Raw genomic sequence first — 20,976 nt, 5'->3', positions numbered from 1 at the left:
TCATAGTAGATTGGTGATCCGTTACCAATAACCCAAAACCCGCATTGCATCAAGTTTTGCCTCAAATTTAATAATTATGATAAAAAAATTTCAATAAAATAATAACAATAATTATGATGATAAGTATAGCCAACATTAAATATTCCAAAATGAGTCATTTTAATAATTTTCCTCTTGAGTTTTTATATAGTAGATTTCATAGAATTTCACAACTTTTTCACAAGTTAAGTTGTGAGCATATCATAAATCAAATCAAAGCTAAAAACAATGATGTTATGAAAATTTTGTTGTATATCCTTCCACTTTCTCTTGCTTAATTACACGACACAAGTTACAAAGATTAAGCTTCTCACCAAAAATATTTTGAAAGATGTTTAATAATTAATTATTTAAACATGATATAGTGACGATTTGATATGAAGTGTTGCGTTGAGGTCGACTTCAAAATAATTTAATTATAATTCTTTTTTTTTTTTGAGAAACTATATAATTTAATTATAATTCTGATGACATGTTTTTTATTCAATATATATATGTCATTATAGGAGACTTGCTGCCCATATTCGAACTACGACGTCGATTGTAGTAGCTTGCACGATTACCCTTTGCCAAACAAATGCACACGCGTCATATGCCTCAAACCCATTGGTGCAACATATCAGCTAGCTCACGTTATCGTATCGATTCGGGTCAGCTTCTAATACCTAATTACAATACATACATGATACAGGACACACCAATTTCGTTTCATGGTGTTGAATTATCGTTTATTATTAAATCATAGTCTCTCTTCAATAATGTTGTTGAATACAAAGGTTGACAAAAATGAAAGGACCATAGTACTTACATTTGCCATGGCGATTTTAGGAATTTTTTTTAGTGTGTTTCTTAAAAAATACAAATTATACAATCTAATAAAAAGAAAAATTCATATATTGGCAACAACTACAATAATAATAAAAAAACACACAAATAAATAAAGTTTATAATTGTCTTTTACAAGTTTTTAATTTTAATTTTATTGGCGTAAAAAAACTAAGGGTGTTCCAAATTTTTTTTTTGAAAGGTAGACAAATAAATTTTTTTTAATTATTATATTTAAAAAAAAAAATTAGACAAATTTCGATTTCTTAAGGTGGGGCCGCCCACCAAACCATATTTTTCTATCCAAAAAACCTTGTCAAGTACGGGTCATATTGATTAGTTAAATTTCGATTTATTTATTTATTTATAAGTGAGATAATATTATTAATGCAAAGAATGATCAGGATTCAGGACTCTCTACCATCAAAAGCATATTTTTCTATCTAAATTCCTTGTCAAGTGGTTTATATTACTATTTAGCTTAGTATATTTTTATATATTAAATTATAACATTGGACTTATTCAAAATAATAATAACAACATTGGACCTGCAGAGAGAGAGAGAGATGATACTATCTGCGTCAAAATTTTGACCTAGGGTAAATGCAAGCTTTTCTTTGTTTGATATAAACTTTCCCTGGGCAGTGCACTTCATGTTGATCAACCCCAAAAATGTGTTGCATGTGTCAGATAAAATAAGGAAAACTGAGTACTTTTTTATTCTAAACATGTTTTTTTTGAAAACTTATTCTAAACATGTTTGAAGTTATCTTATTCCACGTTAGTGAGCTTTTTTGTGTTATACTTTGTTTTATACTTTTATTCTAGTTTCATTGGTTTTTTTTTGAAATATATTTACATAGTTTTCCTTTCAAAGAAAAACTGATATGATATTATGAAAAGAAAAAAAAAAGTAGAATTTATTTAATTTTGCTAGGCACCTTTCTCGATCATCTATCAGCTTTTTTCATAAGAAAAAAAAAATATCATATAGGAAACTGGATAAAGTTAAGTATATCACACGTGAGTTAACTTTCGAAACAATTAAAGGATATAATCCCTTTCGTGAAATAGGCATAAAGTTTTTTTTGGAATGAAACTTTGTGTGCAGTGGAAGGAGAATTTGAGAAACCTTTTGCTTAAGTCTAAGAGAGAATGTGCGAGGCTTAAAAGCTGTAAAGCCATGCCCCACGCAGCTCTCACCTCCCCTGATCGCTTGCTTGCTGCGTATTTGATGTGATTTTGTCCAACACACTTGACTCTACTCTCGTTTTATAGCACAAAATCCGGTTTATAATTCTGTATTGAGAATCAAGATTTAATAAATAACTATATATTTCTCATTTTCACATGGCCATACAGTGTTAATTATTATTTTTGTTATTGTTAATAATAATTTCTTGTACGCAAAGAATATATATTTTCCCTGTCAAGAACTTTGTAGTCTAAGTACAGTGGCGGAGCCAGGAATTTAGGTCAGGGGGAGCAAGATTAAAAGACAAGATTGGAAGTAAAAAATTAATCTAAAAAAATTAATCGGTATTAATAACAAAATAAGTAAACAACTATATGATTACGTAATTGTTATACAGAATCTAACATAAAATGTAAACTTAAATTTATTTTTTCACATCTAGCTTATTTTACTCAATTGCCCTTGGCGATTTTTTATATTTTGAAACTGCTGCATGATTTATTCACACTCAATAGTCTTGAATATATCTTTCTCAATATATGTGACTAAGCAATCATTCATCACTGATCTCCTATTCGATTGCGTAATTAATTTTTAATTATGTTCATTACTGAAAAAGCTCTTTCAACAGTAGCTATTGTAACTGGTAAGATCAATGCCAAAGTCACTAATGAGTAAACCAATGGATATGAAACATTCTTTTTCATTTTTACCATCTTTTTAGCAAGCTATCCAATTCTTTTAACTGCTGAAAACTCTTCAGTGGACTGCATGTCATGGATGTATGTCTCAAGTTGGCTATCCAAGAAAAAAACTTGACACATAAAAAAATTCTACAAGTGGCTTTGTCTAGTCTATCAAGTTTACTAAGTGTGATTCATTAATTTTATATATAGAATTTTTATTGTTAATAATAATTTCTTGTACGCAAAGAATATATATTTTCCCTATCAAGAACTTTGTAGTCTAAGTAGTTAATGAAAATATTCAAGATTTATATCTCTCATTTCCTAACTATTGAATTATAAAAACAAAAAAGAAAACTATCTTTTTCCTGGATAAATTGCTCAATACTTTCTTCAATAAAGTGTCTTAGTTTTTGTAAAAGTGACTTTGCTTCTTAAAACCTTGTCCTCTCATTTCCTATCCTCTTAGTTGAACTCTAAATTAACCTCATGCTTTATAGGGAGAAATATATGAGAAATATATTAATGTCCAATTGCAAATTAAAACTAAATGAAATCCTCATTATCGATCCGGCAGACTAGTTTTCTTATGAACCTTTATGATCATCTTGATTTATATATTTTTAGGTTAAAAAATTCAAATTGATACATCAAAAAGTTCATAAATAATTGAAATCCTCAATAAACTTATGTTAAATTTAAATTTAAATATTTTACAAAAGAGATAATTATTGTATATCACTAAATCTTAAAAATTATTGTATTATCACTAAAAAATATAATTTTTATTTTATATTATTGAAGTGATACCAAACACAAAATAAATTTAATTGTATATTTAACATTTTCTTTATAATATTCACTTATTAGGCTGTTATATACTTAAATTTACTCATTTGATATCATTGTCACAAGAGATGCATGCTTTCTCTCCTGTCATTTTGGCGTAGTAGAAATCTACAAAAGGGAACATTACCAAAGGGATGGAACGATGCTATTAAAAGAAAATTAACAGCAGGATTTTATTTTATAATTTTTGGAGAAGAAAATTAATTATAGGACTCTTTTTTAGGAGTTTCAACATATTAAAAGACTTTATCAATTGAGTTAATTAAAATTCACAATTAATAGCCGGACTTGATATTATTAGTTAATCCAGAATAGGCAATAATTATGATGCCAAATGCGTAAATGCCAACCAACCATTTACGAACTGCAATAGGGCTTACATCCCCTAGTAGCCTTTTCATATTAATTTAATATTTTATATAATGAATTATTCAATTTAATAAATAAAAATTTTAAATATTCTTAATTCAATAGTTTGAGGAGGGATATTTGAACTCTAAATATTTTCTTTGAAATTACTATAAAGTAAAAGTGCCAACTAGCTAGCTGATCTAAGACTCTTGACAATTAATAACATTTTTTAACATACATAATAACAATTTTTTTCTATAATAACACACATTTGATGAATCAAGCCAAAATAAAAAGTGCATATATTGAAGATATTAAATTTATCAATGTTCTATAAAAAATTACTAAATTATTCATGCCAGTATGCCACAATATATTTTAGTTCTTTTTTCTTGGTGAATACATTAGATATATGCATTGATGAGCAGTGATCGTCATATTGAAGTGGATTTTACTTTAAGTTAGCTCAACAGACCAATTATAAATAATCATAAATAATTATTAAAAATATTTTTTTATAAGCTGTTATAAGCTATTAATTAAGTTAGATAATACCTTCTCAAAAAAAAAAAAAAAAGATAATAGAGTAAGCCAAATTAACTTTATAATATAAATAATTTAGTTTCTTTTCCTCCCTTGCGGGTTTAGTTGTTCTAAGAACTAAGAGCAAATTGGTAATTGACTAATTGTCAATTTGTCATATACTATTTCGGTAAATAATATAATATGGTTTTTTTTCCTTCAAGAAACAAGTAAATAATATGGTGGCATGGGTGTATTTTACTAAGGTTTGACTTACTTCCTATACTTTTTTTAACTAGAATCTCCTTTTATTTTAATGAAAAACTGCTACATCACCCACTAACTAAATAAAAGGTGGCGATTAAAACTCACTACCACTTGCTATTGTGTATTTAAAACAAAATGAGACTTCCAGTTAAAAAAGTATTAGAGATAAGTCAAACCTATTTCATGGATCTATCTTAAGAATTAAGTGGACTTTATTGTTTATAGCCCTAAAAGAGATCAAGATCTTTTCCATTTCAAAAACAAATAAAGATTCAAATGCATTATAAATTGGGCAAGCTATAGTTTAATCTCATTCTCAGGTCCCCCTTAGCAGTTATTAATTTCTTCTTTTTAAAGATAAAACTAGGCAGTAACTTGTGTAACTTATGAGAAATTTTAATAAAATATGGTTTTTACCTCTCTTTTTTACTTTTTGTCTAAATTCAAATTTTTATGATTATTATAATTATTAATAGTCATTTATTATGATTGTTTTTTTTAATGTGTTGATATGGAAAGATTATAATGGGCAGTCTAATTATAGATAAAATTTAAAATCATGCAAAATTTATATATTAGAAGAAACGGATGTCATAGGATGAAACTCTCTCTCTCTCTCTCTCTGAGAGAGAGAGAGAGAGAGAGAGAGAGAGAGAGAGAGAGAGAGAGAGAGACTCTCTATATATATATATATATATAATGATGTATGCAATTGTGAGGTCAAATTACTTAATTTTCATAAAAAAATCACAACAAAATCTAGGTGGTAGGTAAAAAAGTTATGTTATTTTCAGGTTTAGATAAAAGTCAATTACAATTTACTGTTTAACTTTTATTGTGAAAATAGCAGTAAAATGGTCATATTTAAGTAAAATTTCAGATGGTTTAAAAAAAAAATTGGATCAAGGCGTTCAAATTTGTAGTTTAGAGGGGTTAAAAAAATTATATATATAATTTTGCTTTGGGGGCAGGTTAGGGGATTTATTTGAACCCCTAGGGTGTGGGTAATACCGCCCTTGATATAATAGCTATTGCCTATAGCTATTAAAAATTATCATTAAACAAGATTGAAATAAATATTTTTTTTAGAGAATATTATTGAAATAAAGGGTTAACCTAACGGCTTTGTTTTTATTTTTCAAGGCCTAAAATAAATTCTTATTCTTATTATAATATCATGTTCAATTTAGGACACTAGTCACTACCCACCCATAAAAAAACGCAAATAACCAATTGACCCTATGTCAACCAAAAAAAAAAAAAAAAAAGTGTTAAATCTAGATGGCTGTCAATAAGTAACACATGGATATTCTACACTAATCGAATTTGTTAAGCACCCAAAGCCAACGGATACCAACAACCATCAAATTAAAAAGAGGAATCAACACTAAAACAAAACGAATTCTTCTAATAATACAAATAAACTCACAATTCTTATTAGCATACTGTAATTAGCTGTTTATCACTTTCATGTATGCCTATAACCTTTTTATTCACTAATAGCAATCGCAATCCTAACCGCAATCCGCCACGTTGAATTGCGACAAAAATTCTGTATTTTTTTAGTGGTACTAATTATTTTTGGAAAAACAAAACCCTTCACTACATACAAGTACAGGGCTATTGTGAGTTGTGAGTTGTGACACAATCACAAACACTTCCCCTCTCAAACTCTTCTTTTTATGTATGCCAATAATAAAGCCTTCCTTTTCCTACAAACAAACCCTGATCATAAGTAGAACTACTTCAGTATTAAAAACAAGCCTAAACGCCGAGATGTTCTCTTTAAAGAGAAGTTTCCAATCAACAGAAAACCCAAATTTTTGTTTAACCCACCTCCCAATCTTTCTATATAAATCCAATCCCAATTCTGATACTCCCACCACCGCTTTGTATTTCAATCTCCAAGAAAAAATGCGGCGGAGGGTCCGTACGGCTTTCCTATTCGTTTTGCTCTTCACTTTAGTTTCTGTCTATCTCGCTCGAAACTCTATTACCAAGAAACACGTTCTTAATTCCACGTCGGATCTCCGGACCCGATCCAAGGACCCGGGTTTTCCCAACCTCGCGATCCGAGATGATCGTGAAAGACTCGACGGCCAGCTCCGCACTCGCCGCGTGTCCTCCATCGGAAACTCGGTCGCCACCGTATCGATTCTGTTTCCGGATTGGGAGGTGTTCGTGATTGTTTCTCCGGAGGCGGCGTTACCGTCTCAGGATTCCGGCGACGCGGAGTACAAGTGTCTGTTCGAGAACGGAGCCAAGTCGCCGGCGAATTTTTCCGGCGTGTTGGAGTTCACGAATCGAACCACGTTCAAGTGCGTTTTGCCGAACAGACTTCGTAGCCGCCGGCCGTTTATTCAGCCGGTTCTAGTAAGATCGTCGGAGACTGCCGTGTCGCCGGAAAATAAACAGGTTTCGGCAGAACTCATCAGGTGGACTACCATTGCCTACGAGTCGTTTTCGACTGAGAACGACGTCGTTCTATTCGTCAAAGGCATCAACCGCCAATTAGCGAGCAAGCCTCCGAGAGAGTTCAACTGCGTATTCGGCGACGACGGAGAAAAAAACACCGCCGTTAGAACCGCCGTCACCAGCTCCAACCAAGAAGTATTCAGATGCCACCACCCGAAATTAACGGCGGCCGTTACCTCCGAGCGAATCAAAATCTTTAAGATCGTCGGAGACTGCCGTGTCGCCGGAAAATAAACAGGTTTCGGCAGAACTCATCAGGTGGACTACCATTGCCTACGAGTCGTTTTCGACTGAGAACGACGTCGTTCTATTCGTCAAAGGCATCAACCGCCAATTAGCGAGCAAGCCTCCGAGAGAGTTCAACTGCGTATTCGGCGACGACGGAGAAAAAAACACCGCCGTTAGAACCGCCGTCACCAGCTCCAACCAAGAAGTATTCAGATGCCACCACCCGAAATTAACGGCGGCCGTTACCTCCGAGCGAATCAAAATCTCACTCGAAATCGTTCCTAAAAACACGGTAGTCCCCTCGGTAGCGTACTACACGCCGCGGCGGCGCACGTTAGCGAGCCAGGAGCCGAGGTCGCTATTGTGCGCATGTACAATGGTTTACAACGTGGCGAAGTTTTTACGAGAGTGGGTTATGTACCACTCGAGAATTGGAGTCGAAAAGTTCATATTGTACGATAACGGTAGCGAAGATGAGTTGGCTGAGGTTGTTGACGAGCTCAACCATGAGGGTTTTAACGTTACGACGTTGTTTTGGATTTGGCCTAAGACCCAAGAGGCTGGGTTCTCCCACGCTGCTCTCTACGCTAACCAATCGTGCACTTGGATGATGTACGTTGATGTTGATGAATTTGTTTTCAGTCCCACGTGGCAGAGCCGCAGTTCATCAAAACTTCTTACCTCACTTTTGCCAATATCCCACCGTTCGATCGGGCAACTTCAAATTAGATGCAACGAGTTTGGACCGTCGAATCAGACATCGCATCCGGTCGAGGGTGTCACACAAGGGTACACGTGTCGAAGAAAGGTTGACGAGAGACACAAGTCTATTGTGTTACTTGATGCAGTCGATTCGTCTTTGGAGAATGCGATACACCATTTTGAAGTGAGGAAGAGTTTTTTTCGCTCTAAACTTGTGAGCATGGAGGATGCGGTGGTGAACCATTATAAGTACCAAGCTTGGTCCGAATTTCGAACCAAGTTTCGGAGGCGGGTCTCGGCTTATGTGGTGGATTGGACACGGGCAGTGAACCCCACGTCCAAGGATAGGACCCCGGGATTAGGGTTCGAGCCGATTAAGCCTAACGGTTGGGCCGAGAAGTTTTGTGAGGTTAGGGATGATCGGTTGAAGTTGTTGACACAAAAGTGGTTCGGGTCTAACACGTCTCAAGGGTACAAAATGGCGTGGCAAAGATGAATATTTCAAGGTTTCACCTCTAAACCCTAACGATGATTTTTTTTTTTTTATTACTTAGGGTTTTACATGTGAAACTGTTCTATTGGGTTCATTTGGTGACTTAGATTTGTAGACAGAGGCTGTATGTATGTACATTAAATAGTTAGTTTTTTTTTTTAGTTTGTGATTTGTTTTTTGTTTTTAATTGCTTTATAGGTTAGTAAAGAAGGAATTTGTTTTGTTATATGGTGTTGTTTTTGTTTTTGTTTGTTTTTTTTTTAAATCAACACTTCTTTCGTTGAATGGTTATGATATTCTCTCCTCTTTAGTTGCGAGATAGTAAGAATATGCTTCATATTTGATTGTCTTGTATTTTGAATAAACAAAGAAATTATTTGTTTGTTACGTATATTCTCTCCTCTTTAGTTACGTATATTTGATTGTCTTGTATTTTGAATAAACAAAGAAATTATTTGTTTGGAGAAATATGTGCTGAATTTTCGTGCTTCTAAAACAAAAAGGGATTGACACGGAGAGAAAATGGTGATTTAATAACAATTGTAGCATCTTTCTCGCAGAAAAAAATAAATAAATAAATAAACCCTCAATTGTAACATATAATTGGGTACCTATATATTTGGGTGTAAAACTTGGGTCCATTGTGATATGAGCTTATTTTTTTATTACTTGTCATCATTTAAGTTAGTTTAATATATTTGATACATTGGACTCAAGTCAAATCCTATATTTGAAAATTTATAATTAGGTATTTTGAGTGTATCCAAACTGGATCTAGCTTCTAAAAAAAAATTACTCTATATAATACTTGTTCTATTAATAGGATCAACCCTCAAAACTAATAATCTTGACTCCGGATGGCTGATACACTAAATAAATTCTCTTCTAAAGAAGATATTCTTAAGAAAGTAACAATCTGAAAAATTATAGATGGAATACCTAATAGCTACTTCATATAAGTAAGCTTGTTCTATTGATAGGGTGAAGAAGATATTCTTAAAAATGTAACAAGTATGCATGTATTGGTTGTACTGGTTTAGCCTATTATTGCAGGAGCTTCACTGGGAATTAATATGCATGTATTGGTTGAACCTTTCTACCGAAACGATGTTATCTACTATAGTTCACTGCTTTTGGTTTGAACGGACAAGTATCATGTTTAAGGAAAGACCATAATAAGAAAGTTTCATCCCAATGAATTCTGCAACTGCAATTGTAAATATCATATAAGTAGTAGTTCAATGTAATCTATGAATTATATATATTTCCAAATTAAGTTCCTTCTTATACAAAATAAAGTAGAATTAGCATAAAGATGTGTAAATAACTAATTACTTCAATGGTCTTGCTTCCAAGTATAACAGTCGTACCCAGACTCCAGATCTAAAAGTCAAGTGAGGAAGCAAAACCATGCAAAGTGAGGCAAGAACTGTCACAGAGACTATTTGTCTATTTCTATCAATTGAACCAAGTTCTAACCACTCATTTGCTGAAAAACGGTGGAAAAAAGGACTAGCTAACATTTGAATAATGAATTGCTTAACCACTAATCCAAAAAAGAACCATCCAGAGCTAAAAGTCGTATATTTGCAATACTTGATTAAGGGGCAATTCTTATATGCTCCGGGAGCAATACTCCCTCCTTTCACATAAGGGGTGGGCCTTAGGAGGGAGTATTGCTCCCAAAGCACCTAAGTTTTTTCCCTTGACTAAGTACTATTTCCAGAGTTGTGGAGTAGTAAAAAGACATGAGTGAATGAAAAATCTAAGAGTCGGTCATAAATCTTTGACTTCTATGTTTTATGTACAGCTTTTCAAAAATATATATATTTTTTTAATTTTTTTAAGCTACAAGTATATTTTAACATACTTTTAACAAAAATTAGAATTTTTTTTTCCATACAGACACTAAATGTCTAATAGTTGTGAAAACAAGGATTCCAAAAATTGGATATGAACATTATAAGGGGCAACCCAATTAAAAAATAAACTGTGACTAATTGCAACGTGCTAACGCAAGGATTATCAATGTAGCCGCTGGCTATTCATGAGTTCTGTAAAATCTGACCAACCACGAATATAAGTTGTGAGAGACAGAACATGATGATGTACAAGAACCATTTGATAATTTTGATTGATCCAGATATTGCATGAAAGGTTTGAAGCCCGAGCGTGTCGCCTACTTCTTTATCTTCTTGCTTAATCAATTGATCACATTCATGTGCTTTCAATTCCTTCTCTACATAAGAGTCCCCAATCTCTCTGGTTGATGTTCCTCATCTATGGGTGAAACTAACAAGAAGTTCTTTTCTCGCGCCTATTAAGTATTAACAACTGATGATAAGGAGCTTCTTGTAGGATCGGCCTATCTTCCTCAAAATCAAACCAACACAAAATTTCAGGACCTTGCTAATATGCGCAAGAAAGTTCCTTTCTCTCACACAGACACAGTTGATGTCAGATATAGAAATCTTACAAGAAGCTCATTATCATCGGTTGTTAAAAGGCGCAAGAAAGGCCCTTTCATCTTCACATAGCTAGATAGCAGTTTGTACAAAAAGAAAGTATGCCAATAAGAGAAACCAATTCGGCATTAAGTTCAAACTGTTCAGAAATATAAGCAATGCCAACTTTCGTGAACCATAATTTTCTCTGTCACATTAATTAGAAAATAATAGTAAAAATAATGAGGATGATGAGAATGGTGGTGACAATAGATCTGTATGGGATACGATACGAGTGAATCATAGAGAACAGAAGAAAAGAGCAAGCATACCTAGCTAAAAGGTTAAACAACTGATTGATCATAAAATTGTGAGAGAATCTCAATATATTAATATTCCTAGCTAGATGAGATTGTGTGTGGCAATTCATTCAGGTTTATTATATATGTATTTGTTCGCGCTCACCCTTTGCGTGATCTTAGTGCTGTATAGCATTGAAATAAAGAAAGGCAACAACAAAAGAATGAGCCCTAAAAAATGGAACTTATGTTTTCATGCATCACTTACGTCTCTCTTCTCCTTTATTTTTTTTTATAAGACATCTCTCATCCTGATGTACAAAATTTTACCCCTAGGGAATTATTGTGACATTTATGTCAATTACATAGATGACTTTTGTGGTATTTTTTTAATTATTATTCAATTTTTTATAGAGAAATCTGCCTTTTGTTTTAACGTTCTTTTAAACCATTTTTTAAATGGAAGTACTACATTCGCGGTACATATAGTATTTTACAACAAATTTTAGGAGATAAGTGGTTATTAATTTTAATTTAAACTCACTATTGAAAGTATTTTTTTGCCCACCTACCAATAACAATCAATAATAACTTGTTATTTAAAATTTGTTATAAAAATGTGTAAATTTAGAGTATTGGTTTAAGAAATTTTTTTTAAATTTTTTTTATAAAAAAAGAAAAAAGTAATTACTTTTCCGATGTTTTATATTTTTTTTTATAAAAGCAATATAATAACTATCATAAAATAATTTATAAACAAATAGCCTAAAGTCACCTTTTAACCGGACCGGTAGATAAATCAAAATTTATTTAGGCTTGATTGCACTTTATATTTTTTTCTCTTTGGGAAAGGCCCACTTAGGTATAAAATTATTCCTTTCTTTTCTTTTCTTCTTTCCGGGCAGGTCTATTTCGGCTTGATCTCTTTGCTTCAGACAAGGCACATTTGGATTTGGTCTCTTTTTGTTCGGGTCAGGTCCGGAGTTAAACACAATTGGGCTTTCTTCTTCTTCATCTTCCTCTGCTTTTTTTTTTCTTTTCCTAACCGGGTCGACCCGGCTTAGTGTTTCAAAATTTCAGTGTTGTCTCTCTCCTTTTGGTTTGTTTCTCCTTCATTTCTCTTCTTACCCGCGACTTCTATAACAGAAATTTTGATATTTTCTTATGTTCTCTTTGATTTTGAATGGAACGTAATTGGTTTTGGGAAGATTGTTGAGTTTAGATTTAGGATTTTGAGAGTTTCCATACTTGAATCTGTCAATGGGGTGGGCACAAGTTCATGAACTACCAAGTGTTTGACAAATTTCTTTTATGAGGGAAATTTCACATGGGTTTGTGTTTAGGTCCAATGTATGAGAGTGGGTCTCTTGAAATTTTACTTGTCTTGCCATTTCTTTGCTTTTGAAGTTTATGAGTTTGACTTTGTTAAGAGACAAAATCATTTGGTTTATGAGTTGCTTTGATCAAAAGGGTTATGTTTTATTATCCTTGAATTTTGTTTGTTTGATGTCTTTTATTGCCTTGGTGAGTTGCATCAATGAAATAAATTCATGATTTTGAAAACTTTGAAGTTACTTCTTGAACTTGGAGAAAAATCTTGTGTACAGGATCCATTCTTGATCTTAAGAGTTTGGAAGTTCCTTCTTCAGATTATTGGTCCTTTGTTTTTGGTTCATTGCCTTGAGTGTGAATGAAATGAACGTGAATTTGAAAATTTTCTTTTGATGATTAGAATCAAGGTATATGTTGGTGGTTTAAATTGTTGCATTCTAATAAGTGTTTCAAATGTCAACAAGATGGTAACAAGAATTTTTCCATGTCGTTTGAGTTTGAATTTAACGGATATATTTCAAGTTTTGTTTGAATTCCGAATGAGATTTTGAAGAGTGCTATGTTTGCATTGGTGCTTTATGTTTAAATGCAATTGGATGTGAGTTGTGTGTGGATTGATGGTAAGAATGGAAATTTCAAATTCCTTGGGTTGGTTATGGAAGTGATGTGTTGCGAGGGCATTTCCTATGGTTTTTGGCATTTGATTTTTGCCCAAGCTTGCGGCGGATGTGTTTTGCAGCTTTTGCTTGATAAAAAGCTGTAAGAACCAACTCATTCATGGTTTAGAGTTTTTGAATTTTGGAATTGCTTTGCTTGGAGACTTGTTTGGCTCATTCTGTACTTAACAATTGTTCCTTGAACTCAATTTGCCCCGAATTTTGATGCTAAGCTAGAATTTATTTGAGGCACTCATGTGCATAGAATGCCTTGGAAGCTTTTCACCTTGTTTTCATGGTATGGTATTTCCAAATGTCATTAATTACATTCTTGACTTTAAGCTTCAATGTGTTCATATGAATAACTTTAGAATTAAGTACTCGATAAATTTACCTATCCTTTTAAAAAAATAATAAATAAATAAACAATGGCACCATCCTTTCTTTGTCTTGCATGAATGCGACCTTGATGTCATGGAGATTAGGTGTATTCATGTATTTCTTCTTTTTCTTTATCTTTGCCAATTATGGCAGCTTTGGCATAAAAAGATATTAGTACATGGAAGGCAAGAAATGACATCTTGTTTAATAATGCAACAGTTGAACTTATGGAAGCCTCTCGTGGAGTGCAGAATGCCCTAATAGAATATTAGACACCTACATACACTAGCATTGGAAGAGCCACAAATTTTTTTTGGAGAAACTAGAGCCACTAAGTGTTGATATTTAAAGAAGAGGTAATAATTATTATTATTAAAAAAAAAAAAAGCTAAACAAATTTTGCAAATCCAGGGTGTGGATGTGAAATTTTGAATGGAATCAACGGACAGCTGTTACAGCTTATCGATTTGTCTTTCCCAAACAAATACACAATAACAAATTATGGGATCTATCATCTATGCATATTGCGTCCTACATGATCAGTAGATGTAATCTATCCAATAATCACCCGAATCTCTTTAAAACAACCAATTTGTCGTGGTCTCCGTCTAATATTTTTTATAATTTGCAAGATGATATAATAATATTCATGCTTTAACTATTTCGTTTCTCTTAAAAATAATCACCTTTTCTCAATACATCCAAAAAATATGTTCTTACCATAAGAACATATTTTTATTATTATAGATAATCACTTTTAAAAAACACCTATATCATATTATCTATTTTATACTATATTTTATAAAAATATTATTTCCTTTCAATTTTTTATTACTCTCTAAATAATATATTTGCATGTGAATGGTAATGTGTATATTACACTGTTATTGTAGCTTACATCTTATTTTACACAAGTTTACATGGACTAATGTGAGTGATTTTTAAAGTTGAATGTGCAAAATTTACCCTTTATTTTATTATACATTAACTGATATGAGTGCCCAACTATGAAGCCGTTTGTTGTGTCAATTTTAGTATTTTTTTTTTTTTTGATGAGAGTCAATTTTAGTATTATTATTATGATAAGAGTGGTCCTTAAACTTATTTACATAGATGAAATTGGGAGGGATTTCATCTGTGAAAAAAAAAAAAAAAAAAAAAAAGTTAAGTACCACTTTTATCATAATAATAATACTAATACGAGTATACAACTGCTATAATATTCACCACTAGGTCTTGTAGCCTAGCGGTACCCGGTTTCACAGTAACTGTTAGGTCAGGTTTTATCCCCGCAATTACCCAGAGAAGAAAAAAAAAAAAAACTGTTATAATATTCAAAACAGCAACATCATTGCATCAGCCAGAAAATAAAATCATCCCTCGTTCTCTCTCACCTTAAGTTGACTTTTCACAGCGGGAGTTCCACGTAGCCATTGCGTACGTGCTGCGTATGCTGGTGTGTGTGTGTGTGTGGGGTCACCCTCTTGGAAACACCATAGCCCCACTAATATCATATTTCTAAGAAGTGTGTGAAGCTGTTGGATTAGAAAGAGTGATGATTATCACACAGTGTACACTAAAATTTTGTATTATAAATAAGCATAGTTCATTCGGCTTCGAGGTTGTATCTTTGGATGTAATAACAGAGCAGGCCGCTCTGTCTTTGTTTGGTGGGGTAGACAAGGTACGAGACTCATGAGGCTTTGACTCTGGTGTTAACAATATAAAAAGAGAGAGAATGACTGAATAGTCTGTATAATATTATGTGTGTATCAATATACAAAAGAGAGCCTTTATATAGGCTAGGTATGTGTGCAGTACAAGTAATAGAAGTATAGTACAAGTAATATACTAGGCTAAGCCCAATGGGCTAATATATACTAGGCTAAGCCCAATGGGCTAATCTATACACTAACATCCCCCCTCAAACTCGAGGTGGCAAGGAGGAAGCCAACTGGAGTTTGGATATAAGATCTCGAAGACGACCAGGTGGGTGAGACTTGGTGAAGATATCAGCAGGCTGGTCAGCAGACGAGATGGAGAACAACTTGAGATTGCCTTTCTTGAGATGCTGGCGAGTAATGTGGCAGTCGATCTCAATGTGCTTGGTGCGTTCGTGGAAGACATCATTATGAGCAATGTAGATAGCACTACGATTGTCACAATAAATTTACTAATTTAATTTTTTGATAAATTTTTTTAAGAATAGTTTTGGAAACTTATAATTTTTTAAAAGATAAATAAGACAATAAATGATATTTTCTTAAAAGATTTAACTTTTCAAGACAAAAAAATAAAACGGAGGGGTAGTTTTTTAAATTTTAAATATCAATTTTCAATACTTAAACAACATTACACGTGTTACGTATTTTTTTATCTACACATATTTCTAAAAAATACACACAATATTACTAAAAATCTCTTACCAACTAGGCCTAAATCATCAACATGAAAAACTACAATTACAGGGGTTAAANGTATCCCTTCACCAACTACACACAACATATCACCATTTGAGCTTCTCTATGGTCAAACCCCTGACTACTCCTCTCTTCGGGTTTTGGTTGTGCTTGCTTTGTCTCTCTTCCTCCTCATGAACGAACAAAGCTCCAACCTCGTGCTCGTCTCTGTTGTTTCCTTGGTTATGGTGTATCTCAAAAGGGGTTTCGCTGCTATGATCCCATTTCTCATCGTCTTCGTGTCTCCCGTCATGTTGAGTTTTGGAACATCGTCCTTTTACGAGTCTTCAGCAGTTTCCTACATCCTCTTCCTCTGAGTCTCCCATTTTTACTGATCTTTTCCTCCCTCTCTATCCTGAACTTGTGGAGGATTCTTCAACATTGGCTGCCTCTCCAGAGACTCATCTCCGGTTCTGTCCCCGGCATATGACCTGCCTGTCTTGGATCCTGTGGCACCACCCTCTCCTGAGTCTCCTGATGGTCCTGAACTTCGTCGTTCCACTCGGGTAAGCATTCCTCCCCCTTATCTCTCTGATTATCATTGCTCTTTTGCCCTTGCCACCCTCTATGAACCTCACACCTATCGTGAGGCCCATACTGACCCTCTTTGGCAGCAAGCTATGAATGATGAACTAGATGCCCTTCATAAAAATCACACTTGGGATATGGTTGATTTGCCTCCTGGTCAGTCTGTAGTAGGTTGTAGGTGGGTTTACAAGATCAAGACCAAGGCTGATGGATCTGTTGAACGATACAAGGCTCGCCTAGTTGCCAAGGGCTTTACCCAAGAGTATGGCATTGACTATGAGGAAACATTTGCTCCTGTTGCTCGCCTTACATCTGTCAGATGTCTCATTGCTGTGGCTGCTGTTCGCCGTTGGCCTCTTTATCAAATGGATGTGAAGAATGCTTCCTCAATGGAGACCTTCAAGAAGAAGTGTACATGCAACCACCCCCTGGCTATCCACATTCAGGCAGTCAAGTTTGTCGCCTTCGCCGTGCTCTTTATGGCCTCAAGCAGGCTCCTCGAGCTTGGTTTGAAAAGTTCAGCTCAGTTGTTGCTCAGCAGGGTTTCACTTCGAGTCCTCATGACACTGCTCTCTTCGTCCGAAGATCCTCTGCTGGTATCACTCTTATTCTTCTCTATGTTGATGATATGATTATTACTGGAGATGATTCTGCAGGTATCCGCTCTCTCCACACTTCCTTAGTCAGCATTTTGAGATGAAAGATTTGGGCACTCTCAGCTATTTTCTTGGGCTTGAGGTTACCTCATCCTCTGATGGATACTATCTTTCCAAGCTAAATATGCTTCTGATCTTCTCTCCAAAGCCGGTATCACTGACAACAAGACTGTTTCCACTCCTTTGGAATACAATGCCAAGCTCACACCCTTGGATGGTGAACCTATATCTGATGCTACTCGCTATCGTCAGTTGGTTGGTAGTCTGATCTATCTCACTGTTACTCGTCCAGATATTTCACATGCCGTGGGTATGGTTAGTAAATTCATGGATGCCCTCGTTCTGTCCACTATGCTGCTGTTCTTCGGATTCTCCGATATGTCAAGGGTACACTTTATCATGGTCTACACTACTCCTCTCGGTCTTCTCTTGAGCTTCATGCTTATTCAGATGCGGACTGGGCCGGTGATCCGACTGATCGATGCTCTATCACAGGTTTCTGTTTCCTGTTGGGTACTTCTCTTGTCTCATGGCGTAGCAAAAAGCAGGATGTTGTTTCCCGTTCCAGTACTGAGGCTGAGTATCGTGCCCTTGCCGACACCACCTGCGAGCTTGTCTGGCTTCGCTGGCTCTTGGCTGACATGGATGCTCCACAGCCCACTGCTACTCCTCTTAATAAGAGTATAATAAGAATATTAATAAATTAATAATTTTTATTTTTAAAAATAAGATAATATTTTAAGATAATAGAAGCTAAAAAAAAAAAAGACAGAGAGGTAGTATAACAAAAGGCCCTGACTCATTTGGACAGAGTTACGTTTGAACTATAAAATCGAGTATCATTAAAATGCCACACGGAACTCAATTATGCGGTAGTCGAGTTCAGTGCAAGATGTTAATCGAGCTTAAGATACTCCAGTTTAAGACACTCGTCTACCATGCAAAAAACATTTCCCAATTACACTCACACAGCCAAAATTGTTGACTCCAGCAGCACTCACACAGCCACAATTGTTGACTCCCACAGTACGCCTTTCTATCTCTTTTAATTTTTAATTTTTTCAACTTCTATCTATTTTTTTTCCCTCGCTTCCAGTTTTGGTTCTTTATTCTTCCAGTTTTCTCATTAGCTTCCAGGTGTGGGTTTCTCCTTTTTCTTTCTTTTGTCAGGGTCACGTGGGATGGAAGATAAGTCAACAATTGTAAAAAGGTAGTGTAAATGTTTGAAAGAGAGGCAATAAGTATTATATCAGAAGTGACTCGAGTTTCATAAATGTGATAAATTATAGCGGTAAAACATTAATAATTTCGAAAATCAGTAGTATTTGGCTATTTTTGCCTCGGAAGTAAAACACTATTTTTTTAGCTCGTTTTAGATCAGCTTTGGATCCATATAGTTGCTGGGGGGTTTAGAGGTCATAATGGAAAATGGTTTTTCAGCACCAGGTACCATTTTGGGTGCTCTGCCTAATTCAGCTATGGAACTGGACCTCTTCGATGAAATTTTTCAAGATAGATGCTGGTTGGAAGCAACTGAGGGACTTGAACTCCTTCTTCAAAGTCCCTCCAGTTCTGGTTCAGTCTTAGGCCCTTCATTTGTATGGTCTGCTTTGGAGGCTCGTGACAATTTGAGCCTAAACCCATCTCAAACGAGCAATCAAGATGAGGCACAAAGACCATTGCCTGATGAAAGTCAGGAAAGAAGTCTGGTCAATGCTGTATCTCTTGGACAGAATACGGTTGATGTTGTTGCTGGGTGTTCTAGCGAATCAGAAAATATTGTAATTAAAGGTCCTAAACTAGGCAGAAGGTTGTGGATTGCACCCAACATGAATCAAGGTCTTACATATTGTGTAGAAGAGAGATTAATGAAGGCAATTGAATACGTTAGAGAATTCACAAGAGGTAAAGATGTTCTTATACAGGTATGGGTGCCTGTGAATAGAGACGGTAGACGTGTTCTCACAACTAGTAATCAACCTTTCGCGTTTGGTTCCAGTAATCCAAAGCTTGCAAGTTACCGAGACATCTCTGCGGATTTTCATTTTGCAGCTGAGGATTCGAAGGAGGTGTTGGGATTGCTCAGTCGTGCTTTCTTGGGTAAGGTTCCTGAGTGGACGCCTGATGTTCGATTCTTTACAAAGGATGAGTACTTTAGAATTGTTCATGCTCAACTGTATGATGTCCGTGGAACTCTTGCCCTTCCAATCTTTGAACTTGGTAGCAGTAATTGCGTGGGTGTTATTGAGGTTGTGATGACTGCCCAGCAGACCAAGTATGGCCCTGAGCTTGAAAGTGTTTGCAAGGCACTTGAGGTCTGTTTTCTTGGCTTCTTTTTCAGAATTTTGCATTTTTTTTCTTGGGTGTGTTGGTTTCTCCCTTTCCTTGCAGCTGAAGACTATGCATGGAATTTAGAATTACTTCCAATACTTTTATGAGCATTGCCAAATGACACTACGATGTGGTTTTCTCATCACTATCAAACTTATTCTTATTGCTTGGTTCACCTTTATGCTCATATCTAATCGAAATGTTATATTTGTTTATTTCCCATGCTTTGGTGGCCCTAGCATGAGAGATCGGCCATTGTGGTTCATACTTGAACTGCCACAAATCATGTGGCAATGCTCTTGATTGAGCATTTCCTATCAAGGACAGGAACTTCACCCTAAAGAACATAACAGTCGGTTCATTTGAAGTCTATTGGACAGGAAAATGGGAACAGAGGACAGATGTATCTTGTCTACTTTCTGAGGTTTATTTATATATATTAATAGAGAAGAAATTTTCATATTGTGTCTTTTGCAGATAAGCTCAACTATTATGCTTGGTTAACTCAACAGAACTTGTAGTTTGTTTGTCTTCTTTTGTCAAAGCTATTCTTTTTAAAGGGTGCATCACTCAATAACTAATGTTTATCCTGAATTTTGCACATTACTAGTTCCTTTGCTATAATATTATATCCATACATGCGCTCATAGCATTTAGAAGATAAAAGTAGATAATATCTTAAAATTTGCAGCCAGAATCACATTTTGTTGTAATCTCCATAGGTTATGTCTAATAATCTACCTTTTTGTGAAACTAGAATGAAATTCCTTAGAAAATCTAAATATTTTGTAATATTATTTATTTGCAAGCTTACATTTGCAATTGTGAGGGTCAATTTTTTTATTGAAGAAAATATGAAGATACAGCTTGAGTAGTGATTTTCAGTTGCTTGATGTCTTTGAATATGGAAAACAACATAATATGATGCATACCTACTCTTCATAGGTGAGAGGTGTGGTTTCAAAACTTCCTGGTTGATTTTAACTTCCCATCTTGGTGTAAAACTCTGAGGAATTCAGGCATTTAGGAACTTAAATCTAAAGCTTGATCTTCAGAAGCTTGAGGCATTAGATGAGTAAAACATTGGAATGAGTTTGTATGTGTCGTATCGCAAGATCAACGATCATTATTGGGAAATTGTCTTGTATTGGTCATTTTCAGGAGAAAGTTGCACTGCTACTAATTATTTTCCTCTCTGAAGTATGGAATTTACCCTATTCTAAGTTTTAATTAGTTCCCCCCCCACCCCCCCCCCCCC

At 34.6% G+C, this 20,976-nt stretch overlaps 3 protein-coding genes across 3 annotated transcripts; all 3 read left to right on the top strand.

The window, feature by feature from the left end:
* The first annotated feature begins 6,261 nt into the window (after window positions 1-6,261).
* Window positions 6,262-9,023, top strand: LOC112031914 (glycosyltransferase family 92 protein At1g27200). The gene is given in 2 exon segments (XM_024064620.2): window positions 6,262-7,406; window positions 7,408-9,023. Coding segments are annotated over 2 exon segments (2,124 nt in total). The 5' UTR covers window positions 6,262-6,510; the 3' UTR covers window positions 8,636-9,023.
* Window positions 9,024-17,096: 8,073 nt separating this feature from the next.
* Window positions 17,097-18,094, top strand: LOC136064170 (uncharacterized mitochondrial protein AtMg00810-like). Its single transcript, XM_065765577.1, has 3 exons — window positions 17,097-17,238; window positions 17,506-17,702; window positions 17,774-18,094. Exons 1-3 carry the CDS (start codon window positions 17,097-17,099, stop codon window positions 18,092-18,094), a joined length of 660 nt encoding a protein of 219 aa, XP_065621649.1.
* Window positions 18,095-18,277: 183 nt separating this feature from the next.
* Window positions 18,278-20,956, top strand: LOC136064177 (protein NLP2-like). Its single transcript, XM_065765589.1, has 2 exons — window positions 18,278-19,702; window positions 19,958-20,956. Exons 1-2 carry the CDS (start codon window positions 18,809-18,811, stop codon window positions 19,988-19,990), a joined length of 927 nt encoding a protein of 308 aa, XP_065621661.1. The 5' UTR covers window positions 18,278-18,808; the 3' UTR covers window positions 19,991-20,956.
* The last annotated feature ends 20 nt before the right edge of the window (window positions 20,957-20,976 follow it).

This window comes from Quercus suber, unplaced genomic scaffold, assembly GCF_002906115.3.
Source record: "Quercus suber isolate HL8 unplaced genomic scaffold, Cork oak 2.0 scaffold_641, whole genome shotgun sequence".
Taxonomy (NCBI): Eukaryota; Viridiplantae; Streptophyta; class Magnoliopsida; order Fagales; family Fagaceae; genus Quercus; species Quercus suber.
This window is presented reverse-complemented; position numbering and strand designations above follow the sequence as displayed.